Source organism: Eretmochelys imbricata, chromosome 2 (genome assembly GCF_965152235.1).
Source record: "Eretmochelys imbricata isolate rEreImb1 chromosome 2, rEreImb1.hap1, whole genome shotgun sequence".
Taxonomy (NCBI): Eukaryota; Metazoa; Chordata; order Testudines; family Cheloniidae; genus Eretmochelys; species Eretmochelys imbricata.
The window spans coordinates 60,820,215-60,844,148 of NC_135573.1; the positions used below are offsets into that span (position 1 = coordinate 60,820,215).

The 23,934-nt window shown below is 40.1% G+C and overlaps 1 protein-coding gene across 6 annotated transcripts in view; it reads right to left on the minus strand.

Annotated features, from left to right (window-relative positions):
- CSPP1 (centrosome and spindle pole associated protein 1) overlaps positions 1–23,934 on the minus strand; it is a 182,784-nt gene that overhangs the window by 39,978 nt on the left and 118,872 nt on the right. For 4 of the 6 annotated variants that reach the window (XM_077810172.1, XM_077810174.1, XM_077810173.1 and 1 more), the window contains 5 exons: positions 21,073–21,139; positions 16,944–17,064; positions 11,938–12,083; positions 10,798–10,938; positions 669–715 (listed from right to left, as the gene is read on the minus strand). In XM_077810172.1, the coding sequence (XP_077666298.1) occupies positions 669–715; positions 10,798–10,938; positions 11,938–12,083; positions 16,944–17,064; positions 21,073–21,139 (522 nt within the window). The remainder of the gene's footprint in view (positions 1–668; positions 716–10,797; positions 10,939–11,937; positions 12,084–16,943; positions 17,065–21,072; positions 21,140–23,934) is intronic. The other 2 variants (XM_077810171.1, XM_077810175.1) reach the window with 2 other exon arrangements.

Sequence of the window (23,934 nt, forward strand, 5' to 3'; positions counted from 1 at the left end):
CATACCACTGCTCTGTTAGCTGTGCATCATGAGGCAATGCAAGGATCTCAGAGTAATAGTTTAAGTGACATTCTAAGTGCCTGACTCTTCATTGCACCTGTTGTGGCCAGTGTGAATTAGTGGAGAATTATAATTTGATAGCACTTTATTCAGTTCTTTTCACTGAGCCAGGAAATAAGCTCTATAGCTCCTGTATATCTTGTTGGAGACAGTGCCTGTTTTTTACTGCCTTGCACCTTGTTTAATCATATATAACTGTGTAAAGTTCTACCAAATTAGCATTCTCCACTAACTCACAGCATTCTAGGTACTAGCATAACTAGGTACAGCATTCTACTCCTAACTTTGCACAGATGTATGTGACTATACAGGGTGCAAGGCAGTGAAGAATCCAGCAATATGTCTATATCAAGATATATAGCCATGGCGCTTATTTCCTGCCTCAGCAAAGAGACCTGAATAAAGTATCCTATTTGTTATTCCTCTAGCTTGCCAGTTAACCAGACAGATGGCAAGCTTAGTTAAATTTAGTTTTCTATTTCAACAGTATTCTAATGTACACTCAGTCCAAAATTAACGTAAGTACAAGCCACAACACTCTGCACATTTGAACAAAATAAAAAAGCATATTGGGGAGAGGAGAGAAGGGGAGCTCAGTTTCCTCTTACCAGTCCCATGTTTCGTGGGTTAAAGTCAGGACCAGAATCATCATAGTCTATAGTAGCCATCACAGCCCAGGGAGGAAAAAAAAGTAATGGACATAAACACTGATTATACAAGAACATATTTAAACATTTTAGCAGAATATTGTTACACAAATATGGACATCACAATTGTTACACAGATATGGACATCACAATGAATCACTCCTTATTAAAGTCTTACCTTTACAGTCATATTCACTGTATTAATAACTAAACTGGGAATATTTTGATGCAAAATTTGCTTTAGCTGTCTTAATATTAATTTAAGGGTAACTAGATGGATCTAATGTAAATACTCAAACTGTTGTTGAAGGAAATCTGATAGTGTTATAAATACTCAACATTCCCCCAAGTTTGTATTCAAAGTCTCTCCAAATGAAGAACAAAATGTAATATATTTGCATATCAGAACTATATTTCTAAGTGGCAAAACAAATTAATACCAACTTGGTTATTTCTTGGCTTTGTGCAAGACATCTATTGAATTTAAATACACTATATGGATTATTATAGGAATGTCCAGACTAACCAGGTTGTTTTTACTAACAAGATCTTTAAATGTATTCAAGGTTAATCTGATGATATTGACATTAAAAGTTATATTGAATCAACTTCTGGAAACACACCTACTTTCTGCTGCAGAAATCTTTATTTGGTAACTAAAGAGCAAATTTACACTGGGTTCCTCAGAGCAGATTCTGACAACCTTGGTAGTAACAATCAATGTGCCCTTCCTATTACAGAGCATCAAAATGGACAATACAGAAAGTAACTAACCTTTGGGGAGGCAGCTTGGTTTAGAGGATAGGACAACTGAACCAGAACCAAGAAACCTGCTCTCTGGTCTTAGGCAAGTCACTTCACCTCTCTAGGTCTCTGTTATCCCTCCCAACCTTTGCCTGACTTGTCTATTTAAACAGTACGTTCTTTAGAGTCGGGAATGGTTTTCACCACGTTTGTCCATCGCCTGACAGAGGGGCAGTGATCTTGGTTGGGACCTCTTGGTATTACTGTAATACATATAATAAACGACAACTAATCACGTAGCTGGTAAGAAGTACTGTTTCTTACTACAAGAACTGCATACTGTCTTCATTTAATGCAGTTACAGTAGCACTGAGAGAATACACCATTTAAAATAATTTTCATAAAATAATAAATTCACTTTTTACTTAGCCAGCTTGTTTTCGATAATATGTTATATTTTTGCTTATAAGCTCAAAAATTTGGAATTTAGTACAGGCCCATAAGTACAGAACCTGCTGCAGAACATTATTTAAAACTGTATTATTTGCTGTATGGGTGCCATGGAGTAACTCATCTCCATGGCAAAGTTCTTCTCTATAAAGTTATGTTTGGTGGCTTTAAATTTCATATGGAAACTTGTGACAATATAAGGTGTTCAAAAGTAATTAAATTAACCTATTAACTATTTTCAAATTACAATACATGGCACACCATCCCTGAACTTATCTGTAAGGCTACTCACCTCTACCGCCTACAAATCTCTTCTCAAAAATCACTTGTAACCATGATGCCTACAATTATTCAGGAAACATGATGGCTAAGCTGAGGATAGTTGGAAAAGTTGATATTTATAAAATTAAAAAACAAAAATAAAAACCCAAAACATTCATATAACAGGAAGTTACTTAACTGTAACTGAAGGCTCTTTCAGATGTGTGGTCCCTATCTGTATTCCACACATGGGAATGCATGCACACCAAGGTTGGAAATTCTTCAAAGCAGTGTCTGTTGGCCCACATATGTGCAGTAGCTCTTCTCGTGGTCCCAACTGAGGGTATAAGAGGCAGCGTGGGTGGATGCCTCTCCAGTTCCCCTTCTTACTGCAAATCCATTAGGAGCCGAAGCAGAGGGGACAAAGAGTGAATAGTGGAATACAGATTGGGACCACACATCTTGAAGAATCTCCAGTTATCACAAGTAACCTCCACTTCTTCTTCGAGTGCTGGCTGCTATGTGTATTCCTCACGTGGGTGACTGGAAAGCAGTGTTCTGACTTGAGGTGGATGCGAGGAACCCGGTAGCAAAGATGCCTCAATACTGCTGATCCCACTAATACATCCGCAGCCAAGGCATGAATTTGAGTGTAGTGTGTTGTGACCATGTGGATAGAACTCCAAGTGGCCACCCTGCAGATGACCTGCAGTGGGACATCAGTGATGCAGTGAAGGCAGCTTTTGCTCTCATGGAGTGAGCTCCAATACCCTCAGGGGGAGGAAGTTTTGCTATCTTGTTGCACTTTAAGATGCATCCAGAAACCCACTCAGAAATCCTCTGGGAGGATATGGCTTGCCCACGACCTCTCTCTGCTATGGCGATAAGAAGTCTTGCGTGATTTCCTAATGGATTTGGTTCTTTGCAGGTAGAATGCCAGGGCATGCTGAACACTGATGGAGTGAAGTCTCTTGTCTTCAGAGCGAGAGTGGGGTTTCAGAAAAAATTCAGGTAAGTATTTTGTTTGATTGATATGGAACTCAAACAATCTCACTGCCTCTTACACTCTTGATTGGGAGCACGAGGAGAGCTACAGAACATGTGCAGGCCAAAAGACATTGCTTTGAAGAATTTCCAGACTCAGGAGAATGTTGCGCATGAGTACCCACGTGTGGAATACACATAGGAAATGGCACTCAAAGAAGAACAGTATATTTAGGTATCTAGAAATTGTAAATATTTAGTATTCTTCCTCTACCCTGCTCTTGCTGTATTGTTTGTTTGTCTTCTCACAGACAAGTTTCTGGGACAGGAACCTTGTCTGCCTCTGGGTCTGTATACCACCTAGCACAAAGAGGTTCTGATCTTGACCTGGGCTCCTCTGGGCACTACTATAATATACATAATAATAAGGATGACGTTTAAAGCCCTAAACCTACCTCTCACACAAATCTTTTCATTAAAATCATTGTCTGCAGCATTCCCATTAACAAGTGCAAATAAAATATAAAAATTAAATTAAAATATGCTAATCATATAGCTCAAGCAAAGGAGTGCATCTCTAAGCTAATTCCGCACCCTGAATTAGCATTCAAATAGAAAGTTAACCTTCCAAGATGTACCAGAGGACTCAGATGAGTGTATCATTCTGTTATGATAAAGATGATTTCCTCTTCTATATTAGTAGTATTTTTGTTTTCTTGCCCCACTCTTCATCAATGAAATAAATATGTTTTACTTATCTTAAATAAATTGGTGAATTAAAAAAAGATGTAGGATCTTAGCCATATTCAATATTCTATTAGTCATTAGGATTAAACTTAAACTTCAGGACTTTAAAATCTATCTGATCTGAATAGCTACTATATAAAATAGCCAAATGGAATTTAGGAGTTATAAAGGAATTCGTAGACAAAACACTTGGGTAAGTTGGAGTTAATGTTCACAAAACACTGTTAAATGAATGGGAAAAAATGTTAAAAAAATAAGTTGTACTATTAACATCTCAAATATTAGAAAGCCAGGAAATTGTAACTTAAGGTTAAACTTTAAAAAGAATGAGACTTTAAGTATAAAAAGTCACAAACAATCTTGTCCATTGCCCCCACTTCTCTCCCAAAATGAGCATCTTCTATTAAAGGTATCATTTACTATATCATATCTGGTTCATTATCTTAAAAAAAACAAAAAGTACCTTGAAGTTTGAAATAGGCCACTAAAATCAAACTAAAGCCATGAGAAATCTTGTATAAACCTATTAGCTAATTAAGACAAGGCAGTTTATCTGATAAAAGGGATAATTTTTATGTATTTTTTTCCCAAATGAATAGTACCTGTAAAAGAAGCAAGACTAACAGCGCTGAAAGGTAAAGTCCTTTATGCAGCCACATAACAGAATAGCACGGCATGTAACAATACTAACTTTCCCATACTGCATTACTAATGTCTCAGCCTGGACTTCCACTGAAGATGCTGCCTAATCCTATTTTTGATTTAGAGACATGTCCATGTTATACTGGATGAATACCACCAACGCATTTCACATAAGTCACCAAATAGCACTACTACGCTAGTCTGGGATAGATTGAAGTGAAAAGTTCTGTATTCTGTTATGCAATCCCCAAGATTTAGTCCCCATACACTTTTCTTTAAATAATTTTTTCTTTTTGCACAGTTTGTGCTTTCCAGATTTTAAACAGAAGCCTGCATAACAAAGACCTCTCCTCCTAGTGAGCCAGCTTGCTTCCTTAAATATACACTTGTAAAGTGCTCTACACCTAACAGAGCGGGGCACAAAACTCAACTCCCCGTCCCATGCTCTCATCATTAGACAATAATGCCTTCATTCTGTATGTATCAATACAAGAGGGAAAATCTCTCTCTTTAGGGACACCTAGTTTGACATCAATTTTTAAAAAAAAATCTTCTCTCTGAATAAATTCTACCTAGGGTTAAAAATATTGTGTAGACAAGGCCTATAATTGAAAGAGCTTAGAGAAAATATTTTTCTCTATTCTTCAACTTATTTACTTCTTACATTTCCAAGCACCTTGGGTATACTCAGTTTCACTATTGCCCTAGAGAGTCTCTCTCTCCCACTAGAACCAGCCAATTTTTTTAACAAATACTTTTCCATCAAAAAATGCATTTTTCAGGCCCCAAAACTGTTAGCTAAATTCATGCTGAATTTGACAATTTAGTTTCAGGTTGGAAAAAATATTTAGCAAAAGTTGAAACAGTTCATCTGTTACATTTCGGCTTTGATTGTAAACAGTGTTTTGCTTTCAAAACTGGTCAATCTAAACACCCAAAACAGCCCAACTGAAACAAAAAAATTTCTTTCAAATTGACCAAAACATATGTGTGTGTGTGTGTGCGCGTGTGCATCTGATTTTTTCAATTTGTGCCTTGAAACTGAAAATCCACGATTCACTCAGCTCTCCTGTTTGTACGACTCTCTCACACAGCAAGAAGGGAAAGGAAAACAATTAAAAACAGGAAAGAGATTGCAAAATGATAAAAATTGGCAGGAGTCAGGGGCAAGTGTAGCATTTGAAACTACTTCTGTCATATGTTTAAAAACTTGTTAGTTTCTAAAGTTTTGATGCCGCTAACATTTAAAATGTTTCTCTTATTTAAAAACCTGGGGAAAATACAGTAATAAATGTATATGTAAAGAAGAGTTGCATCATAGTCCACATAATTTTTTTTTATCTGTTGCTCCCCCAGAAACATTAGCAGAATCTCTATAATTACTGTGAAAATAGGTTGGTCTTTGCCTCTAGAGTCAACAGCAGTGTAATTTTCATATTGTAAAAAAAACATATCACTCATTTCTTTTTCCCTTGAATGAGACAACAAGAAAAAAGAAAAGGATGACTTATGGCACCTTAGAGACTAACCAATTTATTTGAGCATAAGCTTTCATGAGCTACAGCTCACTTCATCGGATGCATTCAGTGGAAAATACAGTGAGATTTATATACACACAGAACATGAAAAAATGGGTGTTATCATACACACTGTAAGGAGAGTGATAACTTAAGATGAGCTATTACCAGCAGGAGAGCGGGGGGGGGAGGAGAGAGGAACCTTTTGTAGTGATAATCAAGATGAGCCATTTCCAGCAGTTAATAAGAACATCTGAGGAACAATGGGGGGACTAGTCTCTAAGGTGCCACAAGTACTCCTTTTCTTTTTGCGAATATAGACTAACCCGGCTGCTACTCTGAAACAACAAGAAAAAAGTGTCTGATCCATTTTCATTGGAGAAAAAGGAGTTAATTTTCCTATTCACCTTCCTCAGAGTCAAATTTAACAGAGAAAAGGCAAATAACACATATTTCTTTTGCCCAGAGCTACAGAGTAGGAAGTAACAGTAACAGACTATAAGTAAGTGTAAAACAGAAGATGGACAATGAAAGTCACAAGACAAAGGAGGACAAAGAATTGGTGGGCTGGGGAGAGCGTCCTCTACAAGGACCATGAAGCAGCTTAACAATAAAAAGATTTCCCACAATTGTGCTCAGGGTTCAGATACTTGTCTGCCAATCTAAACTGCCCTGGAAAAGGGAACATCTGGCTTTGTTCAGATTAATGTTATCTAAAACTACATCATCCATTCAGAATTGGCAATCTGTACTCAAATTAATGGAATGAGTCAAAACTGACTTTCATAGCAAGCAAAGCAGACTCCTCCAGATAAATCAAAGCTTTCTCAAAAGCAATGTGGCCTATCAATCAGAAACTTAATCTCATCGGGAAAATATTACAGTTCAAAAGGTCCCTGCCCCAAGAAGGTCACAATTTAAGACAATAAGTGTATTTTATATACATTTGTTTTTTTTATATACTGTATATAACAGTTATAGTACACATGAACACCAGAAAAGCCTGTCACAGAAACAACAAACCCAAGAAATATTCTTCATCATCTTCCTCCTTAATGCATAACATATTTTTAGCTCATCATGCAATAAACACACAACTTTTGTCCTTTGGGATCAATTCGGTCACCCTTAGTCATATTGGGATGACTTGCAGAGTAAGATACTATCCAGTTCTCCCATGACAGTTGCAAAAGTACTATTTTTCCCCACAAAAGCTACAAGTGGCAGGAATACTAAAGCCTTTACTAGCATTTATTCCAAACTCTCAGCAAGTGGAGCTCTAGTTCAGCAAGAAACTCCAAACTGCAATTTTTATGAGAAGGGCTTCTGCCCAGGAGCTGAGCTGGACAAGTCTGGGCAGACAGGCAAGCTGTTACTTATCTGTGATAGGTTTCAGAGTAGCAGCTGTGTTAGTCTGTATCCGCAAAAAGAAAAGGAGTACTGTGGCACCTTAGAGACTAACCAATTTATTTGAGCATAAGCTTTCGTGAGCTACATCTCACTTCATCGGATGCATTCAGTGGAAAATACAGTGGGGAGATTTATATATACAGAGAACATGAAACAATGGGTGTTACCATACACACTGTAACCAGAGTGATCAGGTAAGGTGAGCTATTATCAGCAGGAGAGCGGGGGTGAAAAAACCTTTTGTAGTGATAATCAAGGTGGGCCATTTCCAGCAGTAGACAAGAACGTCTGAGGAACAGTGGGGGGTGGGGGGGAATAAACATGGGGAAATAGTTTTACTTTGTGTAATGACACATCCACTCCCAGTCTTTATTCAAGCCTAAGTTAAAATTGTATCCAGTTTGCAAATTAATTCCAATTCAGCAGTCTCTCGTTGGAGTCTGTTTTTGAAGTTTTCTTGTTGAAGAATTGCCACTTTTAGGTCTGTAATCGAGCGACTAAAGAGACTGAAGTGTTCTCCGACTGGTTTTTGAATGTTATAATTCCTGACGTCTGATTTGTGTCCATTTATTCTTTTACATAGAGACTGTCCAGTTTGGCCAATGTACGTGGCAGAAGGGTATTGCTGGCACATATCACATTGGTAGATGTGCAGGTGAACGAGCCTCTGATAGTGTGGCTGATGTGATCAGCCTATAATGGTGTCCCCTGAATAGATATGTGGACACAGTTGGCAACGGGCTTTGTTGCAAGGATAGGCTCCTGGGTTAGGGGACCTATCCTTGCAACAAAGCCTGTTGCCAACTCTGTTCGCATATCTATTCAGGGGACACCATCATAGGGCCTAATCACATCAGCCACAATATCAGAGGCTCATTTACCTGCACATCTACCAATGTGATATATGCCATCATGTGCCAGCAATGCCCCTCTGCCATGTACATTGGCCAAACTGGACAGTCTCTACGTAAAAGAATAAATGGACACAAATCAAATGTCAGGAATTATAACATTCAAAAACCAGTCAGAGAAACTTCAATCTCCTTGGTCACTTGATTACAGACCTAAAAGTGGCAATTCTTCAACAAAAAAAACTTCAAAAACAGACTCCAACGAGAGACTGCTGAATTGGAATTAATTTGCAAACTGGATACAATTAACTTAGGCTTGAATAAAGACTGGGAGTGGATGGGTCATTACACAAAGTAAAACTATTTTCCCATGTTTATTCCCCTCCCTCCACTGTTCCTCAGATGTTCTTGTCAACTGCTGGAAATGGCCCACCTTGATTATCACTACAAAAGGTTCCCTCCTCCCCCGCCCCTCCAGGTCTCCTGTTGGTAATAGCTCACCTTACCTGATCACTCTGGTTACACTATGTCCTAAGGCGAACTCAGGGAAGACAGATACCTCCCGTGGAGCAGAAGTGTGTATGGTAGCACCCACTGTTTCATGTTCTCTGTGTATATAAATCTCTCCACTATATTCTCCACTGAATGCATCTGATGAAGTGAGCTATAGCTCACGAAAGCTTATGCTCAAATTAATTGGTTAGTCGCTAAGGTACCACAAGTACTCGTTTTCTTTTATCTGTGATAATGCATCTTGCACTCCAGAATTTGAGCCTTCTTTACAACAAAAAGTCTCTAGCTTTAAATGGTGGCAAAAATAACCTCCAAAATTGTGACGCAAATGCCATTATGTCTACCTAAGTCTTCAGAGATCCTGAAACAACAGCTCTGGCAGAGGTGAGAACTGCCCCATTCACCTGGACATTTTTTCTTAACATTACTGATATTTAACATTATTGACATTCATTTCTAATTAAAATACGTAAGAAAGAGAGAGGACATTCAGATGATGTCCCTGAATCCAAATATGCAACAAAGAGTGATTATTATATTATGATGACCTGTATCCAATCTGCTGCAGGCAGCATTCATTCTGGCATTTCAAGTGAGTGGAGATTTGTTGTAGATGCAGAATTTGTGAGATTACTACTTGTTTTCCAGTAGGGTCTTCTTCCCCCTTTCATGAAGGCTGTAGCCTCAAAACTACCACCACGCAGGAAATAAAGCCTATACTAATTTAGTCTTTCTAGCTTTTTGTATCTAGGGATCTTAGGGCATTCTATAGTGCCCTTCAGTTTAGTATTTAAGTGCTTCCCAAGTCAATTAGATCTATACAGTAAAGCTTCTAGTGACTTCATAGATCTTTTGCTCTTCTCCCTTCTCTATTAGGGGAAGGTCTGATCAGGATCTCTTTTGTTTTTGTCTGTATCTCTCTTCTTTCTTTTTCCTAATTAACCAAGTTATGCTGAGGAGGATTTTGCAACATTGCCTGAAAGTATCAGATCCTGAAAACTCATTCCACAGCTAAAATTTCTCAGAGCACAATTTGACTTCAGTTCTCATGTGCTGTGTCAAGTGCATTTTTACAGAGAAGGTCAACTGTTTTAGGGCATCATGGAATGGAGAAGTGGTCACTTATGAAGCTGCATCCTAACCCACTGATGGCTTTGAAGATCAGACCTGAAGTAGTGAAATGGCAGAGGACTGGTTCAAAGACGTTTTGTATTATTGCATACAGAAAATGAATGAAGATGAAAAAGTTAATTTTCCTAACAAGAAACAGAGACAAATCCTCCATTGAATTTCAATGGAGTTATGACAATTAACACCAGCTGAGAACCTGCCCCACTGTCTTCAATACTCCAAAAGGGGACCTGCAGTGTAAGGCTATGTAAGTTGCTACATTGGACATGGTACTTCTATGACAATGGCTGGTTTTGAGACTGAAAATAGCAGAACTTTGTCTTTACTAATCCTCAGCATATTTCTTGTTCAAAAGTCAGAGACACATTAATAGCTATACTAACTTCAGTCTACATAATTCTTGGTTTCCAAAACTATCTGTGATGAATGTGGAAGTATTGCTGCCTTGCAGAACTAATCTAATGATTGAAGACCATCTTCAACCACTTCTGTCAGGCTCATCTTCCAGAAGGAGAAACTATTTATGACTCTTTAGATTTTCTTTAAGAAACCGGACGTTCCCTAAACTTCTGTTATATTTTTTAAAATAAGAATGAAATCGCAATAAAATTACTCCCAAAGAGCCAAGGGGAAGCATCCACTCTAACTATGGAAGTGCAGACAGATATACTGGCTTTTTCTTTATTATGTAGAATTCAAATATATAGACCTTTGACAGTAGCTTTACCTTTCTATTTTCCAACAAATTATTGTGAACCTGCATGCGTTCTTCAGAGCAAGCCAATGAGTTAAAGAAAATTTAAAAATAAGTTTCATTCACTCAAGTTAATCTTCTCTTACCTTCTGCATCTCTCCTCATTTTCATTCTGTTAAGTTTCTTCTGCTGCTCTCTTAGCAATGCCCGCTGTTGAATCTCTAATGTTAGATCGTCTTCTGGAGGATCGGGATACATATATCTCAAGTCTGCTCGTGTTTCTGAATCTGTTGTATAGATTGTGAATTTTAAAATGTCATCACATAACACTATTTCAGACACATTTACTTTAAAAATGTGAACTACATGCATTTAAAAAGCATTAGGACCATCAATACTAATAATGGCAAAAAAGTGGATGGTTTGTAATATGTTAAAATACCACTTCATTTAAAAAAATTCATACATGGCGGTGAAGTGTATCAAATGAAAAAAATAACTGTAAGCCACTTCAATTTGCCAGAAAACAAACAAACCCAAAGAACGTAACAATGTATAAATACCTGGGATCGTTAGTAGTGGTTGGATTAGGAGTTTCAATGATTCTATGGTAATGACAACAACTCAATTAAAGGGTTGACACAGTGAATTTTGATTGTGGTGATACTTCTTTTAGTTAATAAGAAAGCACAAATATGTCAGGTGTAAACTGCTGTCAGACACTGAGGGTGGGATTTCAAAAGTGCCTAAATTATTTAAGAGCATAAATCCTGTAGACTTTCACTGGGACTTGTGCTCCAAAGCCGCGTTGGGATTTTCAATAACACCTCTCAGCGCCTTTACGTGAATGGATCATTGCACATACAAGTGCATTAAAAAGCTGCTGAAATATTCCTGTGCTTTCCTATTTAATGGAAGTTAAGTATATCATCATTTTGGGGAACCAAAATATTTTGCACTGCAAATTGACAGACACGCTCCACAAAAACAACACAAAATGTGTTATACAATGCCACTAAAAATATTCAGAAGGGCTGTTTTAGCAGCCAGCAATCAGCTGGATATAGTGGTTCCCTGGCCATACTACCTATGCCATGGTGTAGCAAGCAGTGGAATCTTCAGGTCACTAGTTAAACCAGAATGCCAGTAGTAAAGAAGATACAGTGAGGGCCAGTGTTTGTGTTAAGGGCAACTGTGAGAAGGATTACTGAATTTTCTTTTAAATGCTAGGAAATGATTAAGAGATGCAAAAAAAACCCCAAACAGAAAGAAGAAAATCCACTTGCCTTTGTATTTAAGTTCATTGAACTCCCTGATATTCTGAACATTGACAGGGTCAGCTGCACCCTTTGATGAAGGTCGCCTGACTGGAGCTTGCATCCGAAGCCTGGCCATCTCAAATACATCCATTATATTTTTCTCTCTTTTCCTGCTTGAAAAGTTTGTAAACCAAACATTCAGTGTGACTAACAGTTCCTCATTCATAACTTATTTGAACATGTCACTCAGTATTACTCCAAATGAAGACTATTACTTGGATATTATATCCTGCCACTCAAAGAATAAAATTATTTGAAATTTGAACACAGTTTTAAAAATAATTAAATTTCCTTGTGTGTTACAAATGGAGGCGATGTGGTATCTAAATCCAGTAAGTTCACACCAGTGACATGGAGATGAGCTAGATGTTTCTATGATTACTATGTGATGAGATTTGCAAATAATCAAAACATAAAAGAAGGATAATGCAAAATTCATTTACCTATCAGTGCAGTGCTAATAATTTATGTTAGTATAGTTATATAGTACACTAGTAAATGTTCTGTGGTATGTTTTTGTAAAAGTAATGAAGTATTCATTCATTCAAAAGTAAGCATTCATTCAACATACCTCTCTATTTGAACATTTCCAGTGAAAGAGACTCCACAATCACCTTAGGTGAACTGTTCCAATGATTAATTACCCTTACTGTTAAATATTTGCTCCTTATTTCTAATCTGAATTTGTCTTGCTTCACCTTCCAGCCATGGGATCTTATTATACTTTTGCCTTTATTATCAAACTTCCTTTTCCCCACGTAAGTATTTAGAGACTGCGATCATGTCAATCCTTAAACTTCTCTTTCACAAGCTCATCTGATGATACATCTGAGGGAAGGGAACAGAAGGAGACTCTGCCAATTGGAAGGCATGAGATGCACTGTCCTAGGGATGGGGGTTCCACGACCACCACTCCCAAGAGGAGGAGGCAGGTTGTGGTGGTCGGGGACTCTCTCCTCAGGGGGACTTAGTCATCTATCTGCCACCCCGACCGGGAAAACCGAGAAGTCTGCTGCTTGCCAGGAGCTAGGATTCACGATGTGACGGAGAGACTGCCGAGACTCATCAAGCCCTCGGATCGCTACCCCTTCCTGCTTCTCCACGTGGGCACCAGTGATACTGCCAAGAATGACCTTGAGCGGATCACTGCAGACTACGTGGCTCTGGCAAGAAGGATAAAGGCGTTTGAGGCGTAAGTGGTGTTCTCGTCCATCCTCCCCGTAGAAGGAAAAGGCCTGGGTAGAGACCGTTGAATCTTGGAAGTCAATGAATGGCTACACAGGTGGTGTTGGAGAGAAGGCTTTGGATTTTTTGACCACGGGATGCTGTTCCAAGAAGGAGGAGTGCTAGGCAGAGATGGGCTCAACCTAATGAAGAGAGGGAAGAATATCTTTGGAAGCAGGCTGGCTAACCTAGTGAGGAGGGCTTTAAACTAGGTTCACCGGGGGAAGAAGACCAAAGCCCTGAGGTAAGTGGGGACGTGGGATACCGGGAGGAAGCATGAGCAGGAGAACGCGAAAGAGGAGGGTTCCTGCCTCATACTAAAAGCAGGACAAACAGCAAGTTATCGCAAGTGCCTATACACAAATGCAAGAAGCCTGGGAAACAAGCAGGGAGAACTGCAAGTCCTGGCACAGTCAAGGAATTTTGATGTGCTTGGAATAACAGAGACTTGGTGGGATAACTCACATGACTGGAGTACTGTCATGGATGGATATAAGCTGTTCAGGAAGGACAGGCAGGGCAGAAAAGGTAGGGGAGATGCATTGTATGTAAGAGAGCAGTATGACTGCTCAGAGCTCTGGTATGAAACTGCAGAAAAACCTGAGTGTCTCTGGGTTAAGTTTAGAAGCGTGGGCAACAAGGGTGATGTCGTGGTGGGAGTCTCCTATAGACTACCGGACCAGGGGGATGAGGTGGACGAGGCTTTCTTCCGGCAAGTCGCAGAAGCTACTAGATCGCAGGCCCTGGTTCTCATGGGAGACTTCAATCACCCTGATATCTGCTGGGAGACCAATACAGCGGTGCACAGACAATCCAGGAAGTTTTTGGAAAGTGTAGGGGACACTTTCCTGGTGCAAGTGCTGGAGGAACTAACTAGGGGCAGAGCTCTTCTTGACCTGCTGCTCACAACCGGGAAGAATTAGTAGGGGAAGCAAAAGTGGATGGGAACCTGGGAGGCAGTGACCATGAGATGGTCGAGTTCAGGATCCTGACACAAGAAAGAAAGGAGAGAAGCAGAATACGGACCCTGGACTTCAGAAAAGCAGACTTTGACAACCTCAGGGAACTGATGGGCAGGATCCCCTGGGAGAATAACATGAGGGGGAAAGGAGTCCAGGAGAGTTGGCTGTATTTTAAAGAATCCTTATTGAGGTTACAGGGACAAATCATCCCGATGCGTAGAAAGAATAGTAAATATGTCAGGCGACCAGCTTGGCCTAACAGTGAAATCCTTGCTGATCTTAAACACAAAAAAGAAGCTTACAAGAAGTGGAAGATTGGACAAATGACCAGGGAAGAGTATAAAAATATTGCTCGGGCATGCAGGAGTGAAATCAGGAAGGCCAAATCACACCTGGATGTGCAGCTAGCAAGAGATGTTAAGAGTAACAACAAGGGTTTCTTCAGGTATGTTAGCAACAAGAAGAAAGTCAAGGAAAGTGTGGGCCCCTTACTGAATGAGGGAGGCAACCTAGTGAGAGAGGATGTGAAAAAAGCTAAATGTACTCCATGCTTTTTTTGCCTCTGTCTTCACGAACAAGGTCAGCTCCCAGACTGCTGCACTGGGCAGCACAGCATGGGGAGGAGGTGACCAGCCCTCTGTGGAGAAAGAAGTGGTTCGGGACTATTTAGAAAAGCTGGACGAGCACAAGTCCATGGGGCCGGATGCGCTGCATCCGAGAGTGCTAAAGGAGTTGGCGGATGTGATTGCAGAACCATGGACCATTATCTTTGAAAACTCATGGCGATCGGGGGAGGTCCCGGGCGACTGGAAAAAAGGCTAATGTACTGCCCATCTTTTAAAAAGGGAAGGAGGAGGATCCGGGGAACTACAGGCCTGTCAGCCTCACTTCAGTCCCTGGAAAAATCACGGAGCAGGTCCTCAAGGAATCAATTCTGAAGCACTTAGAGGAGAGGACAGTGATCAGGAACAGTCAGCATGGATTCACCAAGGGCAAGGCATGCCTGACTAATCTAATTGCCTTCTATGACGAGATAACTGGCTCTGTGGATGAGGGGAAAGCAGTGGATGTGTTGTTCCTTGACTTTAGCAAAGCTTTTGACACGGTCTCCTACAGTATTCTTGTCAGCAAGTTAAAGAAGTATGGGCTGGATGGATGCACTACAAGGTGGGTAGAAAGTTGGCTAGATTGTCGGGCTCAATGGGTAGTGATCAATGGCTCCATGTCTAGTTGGCAGCGGTATCAAGCGGAGTGCCCCAAGGGTTGGTCCTGGGGCCGGTTTTGTTCAATATCTTCATAAATGATCTGGAGGATGGTGTGGATTGCACCCTCAGCAAATTTGCAGATGACACTAAAGTGGGAGGAGAGGTAGATATGCTGGAGGGTAGGGATAGGATACAAAGGGCCCTAGACAAATTAGAGGATTGGGCCAAAAGAAATCTGATGAGGTTCAACAAGGACAAGCGCAGAGTCCTGCACTTAGGATGGAAGAATCCCATGCACTGCTACAGACTAGGGGCTAGGCAGGCTAGGCAGCAGTTCTGCAGAGAAGGACCTAGGGGTTACAGTGGACAAGAAGCTGGATATGAGTCAACAGTGTGCCCTGGTTGCCAAGAAGGCCAATGGCATTTTGGGATGTATAAGTAGGGGCAATGCCAGCAGATCGAGGGACGTGATCTTTCCCTTCTATTCAACGTTGGTGAGGCCTCATCTGGAGTACTGTGTCCAGTTTTGGGCCCAACACTACAAGAAGGATGTGAAAAAATTGAAAAACGTCCAGCGGAGGGCAACAAAAATGAATAGGGGACTGGAACACATGAGTTATGAGGAGAGGCTGAGGGAACTGGGATAGTTTAGTCTGCGGAAGAGAAGAATGAGGGGGGATTTGATAACTGCTTTCAACTACCTGAAAGGGGGTTCCAAAGAGGATGGATCTAGACTGTACTCAGTGGTAGCAGATGACAGAATGTGGAGTAATGGTCTCAAGTTGCAGTGGGAGCGGTTTAGGTTGGATATTAGGAAAAACTTTTTCACTAGGAGGGTGGTGAAACACTGGCATGCGTTACCTAGGGAGGTGGTGGAATCTCCTTCCTTAGAAGTTTTTAAGGTCAGACTTGACAAAGCCCTGGTTGGGATGATTTAGTTGGGGACTGGTCCTGCTTTGAGCAGAGGGTTGGACTAGATGACCTCCTGAGGTCCCTTCCCACCCTGATATTCTATGATTTTATGATTAAGCTCCTTGAGTCTTTCACTATAGCTCATGTTTTCCAACCGTTTAATTGTTGTGGCACTTCTCTGAACCCTCTGAAATTTACATCTTTCTTGAATTTTGGACACCAGAACTGGACACAGTATTCCACCAGTGGTCACACCAGTGCCAAATACAGGGGTAACAGAACCTCTTGTTATCCTACCAGATATTGCCATTTATATGTCCAAGGATTGCATTAGCCCTTTTGGCCACATCACCACACTGGAAGCTCATGTTCAGCTGATTATTCATTCTGACCCACGAGTCTCATTTATATTCACTGCTTCCCAGGATAGAGTTCCCTATCCTGTAAGCATGGGCCACAGAACACAGAACTGCCTAAATTATGCATTTTGCAGGGTGCCATGCTCAACAACGTAATGCTGTATTATAAAAGAGTTTGAACATTTTGTATGCAAGTTTAATCCTGTGTTTTCATATTTTTGCTTTTGCTCAGGTGTGTTCTGGCAGGCTAATATAGCTTTAGGCATAGTGTGAGAACTGGCTTTAGAAGTGTGTATTTAAAAAAATCTCACCTTGTAGTGGCTACATCATCATCACTGGCTCCACTGAGCAATTGTTCCTGAAGTCGCCGCTCTTCACTTCGGAGCTGTTTCCTCATCTCTGACAGCTCATTTATCACATTCTTTCTTTCCTCTGGAATTTAACATTGATAATTTAAAAAAAAAAAAAAGTGATAGAGGAACACTGTGTTTGTTTTGGCCACTTTAGAAATCTAAAGTGTAAAAATATGTTGACGGTTGTTAAAACTAAGATAATACATATAATAAAAATGCAGAAATGTCACTTTGTATGTCATTCTGAAGCCAAAAATGTCTGTAGAGTCAGTGCAAAGCTATGGGAATAGCTACAAGCATGGTCAAGAGCCCTTCTTGTTCAGAATACTACCAGGTTCAATCATCACTGGGTTTTGAAGTCTGTTACTGTCCAATTTTTAAGTACCCAGTCATTCTGACTGTATAAATTACACACATGTCACAGCAAGGCATCTATCTATGCCATCCCAAGAGTCCTAGACCATTGCGATACCAGAAGTAATTCAACCAACCACCCTTATTCTACAGCTAATTTGCATGCAATTATTTCATTGGTTATATGATGGAGGCTGCACAGATGGTGGATTGCCTGGCCCAATTGCCACAGTTCTTCAAAACCGCCAACACAACACAAGAAGAACACCCAATAATCCAAAAAAAAGTCCCTCAAGCAGCACACACACCTTATTTGTCACACACACAAGTCTACACAAAAGTCCCAGTGCACTCCCCCCGAAACATAAATCAACACAACCACCCTCACAACATAACCAGCACATACAATAACCCCAAACATCACTCTGAAGACTAGAATGTCTGTTGAGTCCATGTGAAGAGATGGAAACAGCTACAAGCACTGTTGAGAGCTCTTTTTATTTAGAATATCACCAGATTCAGTCATCACTGGGCTTCACAGTCTATCCAATTTTTAAGTTCTCAGCCATTATTGGCTTTTTTTTACAAATATGACTTTATGATTACCCCCATGCAACAGCAGAGGCTTTCATCTACAGTACTAGTGATTATATCACCATGATCAAGATGCAGCCTTTGATACATTTTAAATTAGTATAGATCTTCTATTTAGAAATATCCCAAGGACCAGATTACAGAGTTGTAAGAGGCATCCAAGGTTAACAATCAGAAATGTCCCATCTTGTATAAGCAAGGGGGTGGTGGATGGAGACACAATTTGATCAGACCAGCAAGCAATAGTTCCCCCACAGCATCCTGATTGACTTTGGGGTTAGGAGAAAGGACAGCTACTGCTTTCTTAACCATGACATGCCCTCCCTGCTCCATGTGGAGTCTGGTTAGTGAAAGGTAGGGCATGGAAGCTGTGCCAGGAGGGCTGGGACCTTGTCTCCATCTTTTGGACTGCCACTGGACAGGTAACAGGCAAAATTAGCCTTTTTGTTCATTCTGCCATCCCCTAGGGTTTATGAGACTCCTTCAAAGCCACATGTAGAGGTGTTCAGATCATGGCATGCTAGGGCCCAACTCTTGGGACAGATCTGAGAATGGAGCCCAGAAGGCTGCAATACTTGACCATACACTGCTTGCAGCTAAGGTGCATGGTCATTAAGTCTCAAGCATTAGCATGAGGTCTCAACCACAAGCATTAGTTCCTATGTATCCTCATTTCTCACATGAGGGCTGGGTTGAACCTTCTGGTCAGGGCTAGGATAAGGATAGCATTCGCTCTCATTTGGTGTTCCTCTACACTGGACCCAATCAAACCCCTGTTACTATGGTTAGCTACTAAAAGTTGCAAACCAGCACTTAAAGCCTTCCTCTTCATGTTGTGTCTTATTTGCCTACCTGATCTGACCTGATCAAAGTAAAAACGTCAGCAGGCTGTAAAAGACTATGGACCAGATTTTTAAAGGCATTCAGACACCTAGAGATACAGAGAGGCACCAAGGCACCTAATCACCATTACACCCACATGTGTTTGAAAATACCACTAAGCACCTATCTGCATCTCTAGGCACCTACATATCTTTTAAAATTTTAAAATGCGGCCCTGTGCTCTTAATATAAAGTAAAAAAAGTGTCCCTGCAGTGAGTAGCTTATAACAGAATGTATATACATAACATGAGTAAAGACCGCTAATTGTAAAGGAGAATGGTGGAGTGACGAAACAAAGGGAGAGAGAACAGAGCTTTTCAGAGCTAGCTCTTGAATGAGGCCTGGTCTAGCTATATTGCTCAATACTATGAAAAATTTCATACCCTGTGTGATATAGTTAAGACGACCAAACCCCCACTACAGATGCAGCAAGGTCAATAGTAGAATTCTTCTGTCAACCTAGCTACCATCTCTCGAGGGGTTGGATTTACTATAGTAATGGAAAAAAACATTCTGTCAATGTACTAAGTCTCTACACTACAGCAATGTAGCCGCAGCTGTGCCACTGTAGCGCTTGTAGACATTCCCTCAGTACATATGTACAAAGAATGATGTGGTTATAAAATGATTATAGGCTTGAGTTTGGCACAGCCACATTACTCAAGTGGTGAAACCACAGTGAGTTACACAGCTCATCTCAAACAAGAACCTTATCAGACCACCTTGTACTCTATATATGCCTCCGATTTTATAGAAAAACAGATTTTAGAGAGATTTTAGACATGTTCTTAAACTATTTTTAATCCTTCCACCTGCAAAGTTATGTGATCTTACATATAATGGGCCAAATTCTCTACTGGGCTACACTTGTGTACGTCATTTACACCATGGCAAATTAGTTGTAAAATGGTATCAAATGAAATAGTATCAATTCATACCCACTTTTGCAGTTGTAAATGATCGCACAAGGTGCAGGGAAAGAGAATCTGTCCCAGGGACTCCAAATTCTATAGAACTCAGAAGAAGAGAAAATATACAGTTTATAAATGGAGAAATGTATTGGGAACAAGAACGACAGAAATCATAAATGAAAAGCCCTACTCACTAGTAGATAGTCTAGTCTACTTCTGCCAGAGGAGGACTGTTCTCTACAGTAATTCTGGAGTGCTTTGCTCACTGTAGTTGTCCCAAATAAGAATTCTAGCACTTCTACTGGAAGACAATCCCACTTTTTAACCCAGTGGTTCTCAACCAGGGGTACATGTACCACTGGGGTACTCAAAGGTTTTCCAGGGGGTACTCAACTTATCAAGATCAGTGTTTCTCGACTTGGGGCTTGCAGCCCCGAGAGTGGTCATGGGATGGGTTTAGGGGGGTTGCAAATGCTGGGCCAGCATCAGGAGGTGGCAAGCAGGGCATTTGCCCGGAGCCCCACGCCATAGGGGCCCCCCAACAAAGCTAAGTTACATGCTTCAGCCCCAGGTGGCGGGACTTGTGAGAAAAGGCTCACAAGTAAAAACAGGATCAAGTATCACACTGAAATGTAAGTACAATGTTTATATTCCAATTGATATGTTTTATAATTATATGGTAAAAATGAGAAAGTAAGCAATTTTTCAGTAATAGTGTGCTGACACACTTTTGTATTTTTATGTCTGATTTTGTAAGCAAGTAGTTTTTAAGTGAGGTGAAACTGGGGGTACACAAGACAGATCAGACTCCTGAAAGGGGTACAATCATCTGGAAAGGTTGAGAACCACTGATCTAACTGACCTCACTACCAAGAAAATTTCCTCATAACCAGCACAAATTTATTTTCTTTATTTCATAACAGTAGCCCCAGTTATACTCATATCATGCACTACCCTAAAGTAGAAGCATGATTAATATTAATGTGCTAATGCCATGCAAACAAATGCATTTTCTTACATGAGACTTCTGTTGAAAACAGAACACTCTTATTGATGCACAATTTAAACTTCTTTAAATTAAGGGTGATTTTCAAATATAATTGCCAATATCTGAAAACAAAAGATCAATAATTTTTCCACTAGGGTATGTGAAAAAAGTGTTTGTTGGAAAAAAATTCAAATAAAAGTATTTGCTGATATCTTTGGAATCTAAAATGTCTGGAGTTTTTCTCTCCACAAGATAATTACAATCAATATCAGAAAAGAAGACAACAGAGGAAGAGGAGATTAACATATATAAAGGCGTGTATTAGTTATGCTGTCATGGAATAAAGAGAATACCAACCATATGCACGCATCTGGTTTCTTCTAGCAGGGACCGGAGGAGACAGAGCCCTGGATTGTGGCATATCCTAGCAAATATAACAAATATGTCATTTTTATACTTAACAGTAAGCAAGCACTTCAGACAGATGAGAAATTAAAATCTACTGAACCTAAAAATATCTGGTGCCTGATCATACTGAAACTCCTGGCAGAATGAGGGAGAGAGAATGAAAATCTGACAGTCTCTAGTCATCTCTATTTTTTAAAAAAATCTGCTGTTTAAACACATACTAAAATCATCAACATCATTTATTTGTAATGTGGTAATATCTAGAAGTCCCTATCAAGGATCAGGGCCCAACTGTTCTAGATGCTGCACAAACCTATAAATAAAAGACAGACCCTGACCCAGAGATCTTGTTAGAGAAGCTTCTGGATTGGGACTCAAGAGGCACTGAGGCTCTGGAACTGACCCACGTGGACTATGCTGTAACTTTCTATTCTCCATGTTAACTAAGGATTTTCTACGCTATGTTCCAGACATCTAATAAAACCTCCTGCTTTTACAACACTGTCTGAGAGTCACTCCGGAGTGAAGTTGGGGGTGCATTGCTCCCATTGGGTGTGTAAGTCTCCCTCAGGTGTCCCACTCAGGTTGACTCACTGAAAGGAGCTCATGGCATGAAGTAGTGATGCTGAAGGCTCCGAGGTTTGGTGCCAGGAGGCGGTGAAACCAAGGGGATTGCCCTAGTGAGAGTGTGAGCATAACGGGGTTGACATACTGAAAGAGTCCTCCCAGGGACTGTTCCAGATCTGTGCAAGAGCATCAGACCTGTGGATCCGTGACAGATGTGAAGGAGGAAACTGTGATATTTTCTGTTAAGAAATAACTTATCTGTACAGGAAAATATGCATCCAAGCTCTTGATGAAAAATATATTCTATTGAACACTAAATTAGTTTAAGACTTTCAATCCTCTTTATACCTTGAAACACATGGGTACAAAAGCAACCATCGCTGCTACTTCAACCATGAAAATTAATGTCAAGTTCTTCTTTGAGTGAGCAGACAATATGGCTCCATTAGGAGCTCTTTAATGACCTGAAAGTCAAAAAAGAATTCTACAAAAAGACAACACATGGACTAATTGCTAAGGATGAATACAAAAGAACAGCATGAGCAAACACAAACAAAATCAGAATGCCTAACCTAAAATGAGTTATACCTAGCAATGATTATAAAAAGCAATATGAAGAAGTTCTAGAAATAAAAGCAAGAGAAAGATGAAGAAAAGTGTAGGCCCTCCATTTAGCAGGAAAGGAGAGAAAACAACAGACAACATCAAGAAGGGTGAGGAGTTTCATGCCTATTATGCTTCAGTATTGACTAAAAAGACAAATTAATATTGACAACAAGGGATAATGAACACAAGCCAAAATAGGGAAATTATAGGTTGAAGAATATTTAGATAAATTAAACGTCTTGAAGTCAGCATAACCTGATGAAATTTCACTCTAGGGTACTTAAGGAACTAGCTGAAGCAATCTCGGAACAATTAGTGATTATCTTTGAGAACTCATGGAGGATGGGTGAGATCCCAGAAGATTGGAGAAGGGCAAACACAGAACTTATCTTTAAGAAGAAGAGCAAAGAGGACCCAGGGGATTATGCACCAGTTACCCTAACTTCGATACCTAGAAAGATACTGGAGCAAATTATTAAACAATCCATTTGTAAGCACCTAGAGGATTGTGGGATGACAAGAAATAATCAACATGGGTTTGTCAGGACAAGGCAACCTAAATCAACCTAAACTTCCTTTTTTGACACAGTTATTGGTCCTGGATGGGGGAGGAGAAAACTGCAGATGTGATATATTTTTATTTTAGAACGACTTTTTATTCAGTTCCACATGACAGTCTCATAAGCACACTAGAGAAATATGGTCTAGATGAAATTACTCTAAGGTTACTGCAAAACTGATTGAAAGACCATACTTAAAAAGAGTAGCTATCAATGGTTTGATGTAAAACTGGGGGTGCGGGGGACATATCAGGTGGGCTCTTGCAGTGATCTGTCCTGCGTCCAGTAATATTCAATATTTTCACTAATGATTTGGATAATGGAGTGGAGAGTATGCTTATAAAATCTGCAGATGACACCAATCTGGGAAGGATTGCTAGAATTTTGGAGAATAGGATTAGAATTCAAAAGGACTAAAACAAATTAGAGGACTGGTCTAAATTCAGCAAGATTAAATTCAATAAATACAAGTGCAAAGTACTACACTTAGGAAAGAAACTCAAATGCGCAACTACAAAAAGGGGAATAACTAGCTAGGCAGTAGTACCACTGAAAAGTATAAGGGGGTTAAAGGCGGATAAACTGATGCAGTTGCAAAAAAAGCTAATCTCATTCTCGGATGTATTAAAAGGAATGTTGTATGTAAAACATGGGAAGTAACTTTCCTGTTCTACTTAACACTGGTGAGGCCTCATCTGGAGCACTGAGTGCAGTTCTGGGCACAGGCTTTAAGAAAGATGTGGACAAACTGGGGAGAGTCCAGAGGGGAGCAGCAAAAATTATAAAAGGTTTAAAAAACCTGACCTATGAGAAAAGGTTAAAAAAAACTGGACATATTTAGTCTCGAGAAAAGAAGACTGAGGGACAGAGGTTGTGAAATCCTCAGCATTGGAGGTTTTTAAGAACAGGTTAGACAAACACCTGTCAGGGATGACCTAGGATTATTTGGCCCTGCCTCAGTGCAGGGACTAGATGACGTCCCAAGGTCCTTTCCAGCCCTATATTTCTGTGATTTTATGATGCAAGGGAGAACTTGAGAATTTACAAATGTCAGTTCAGAAGCTGCACTATCTTAGCA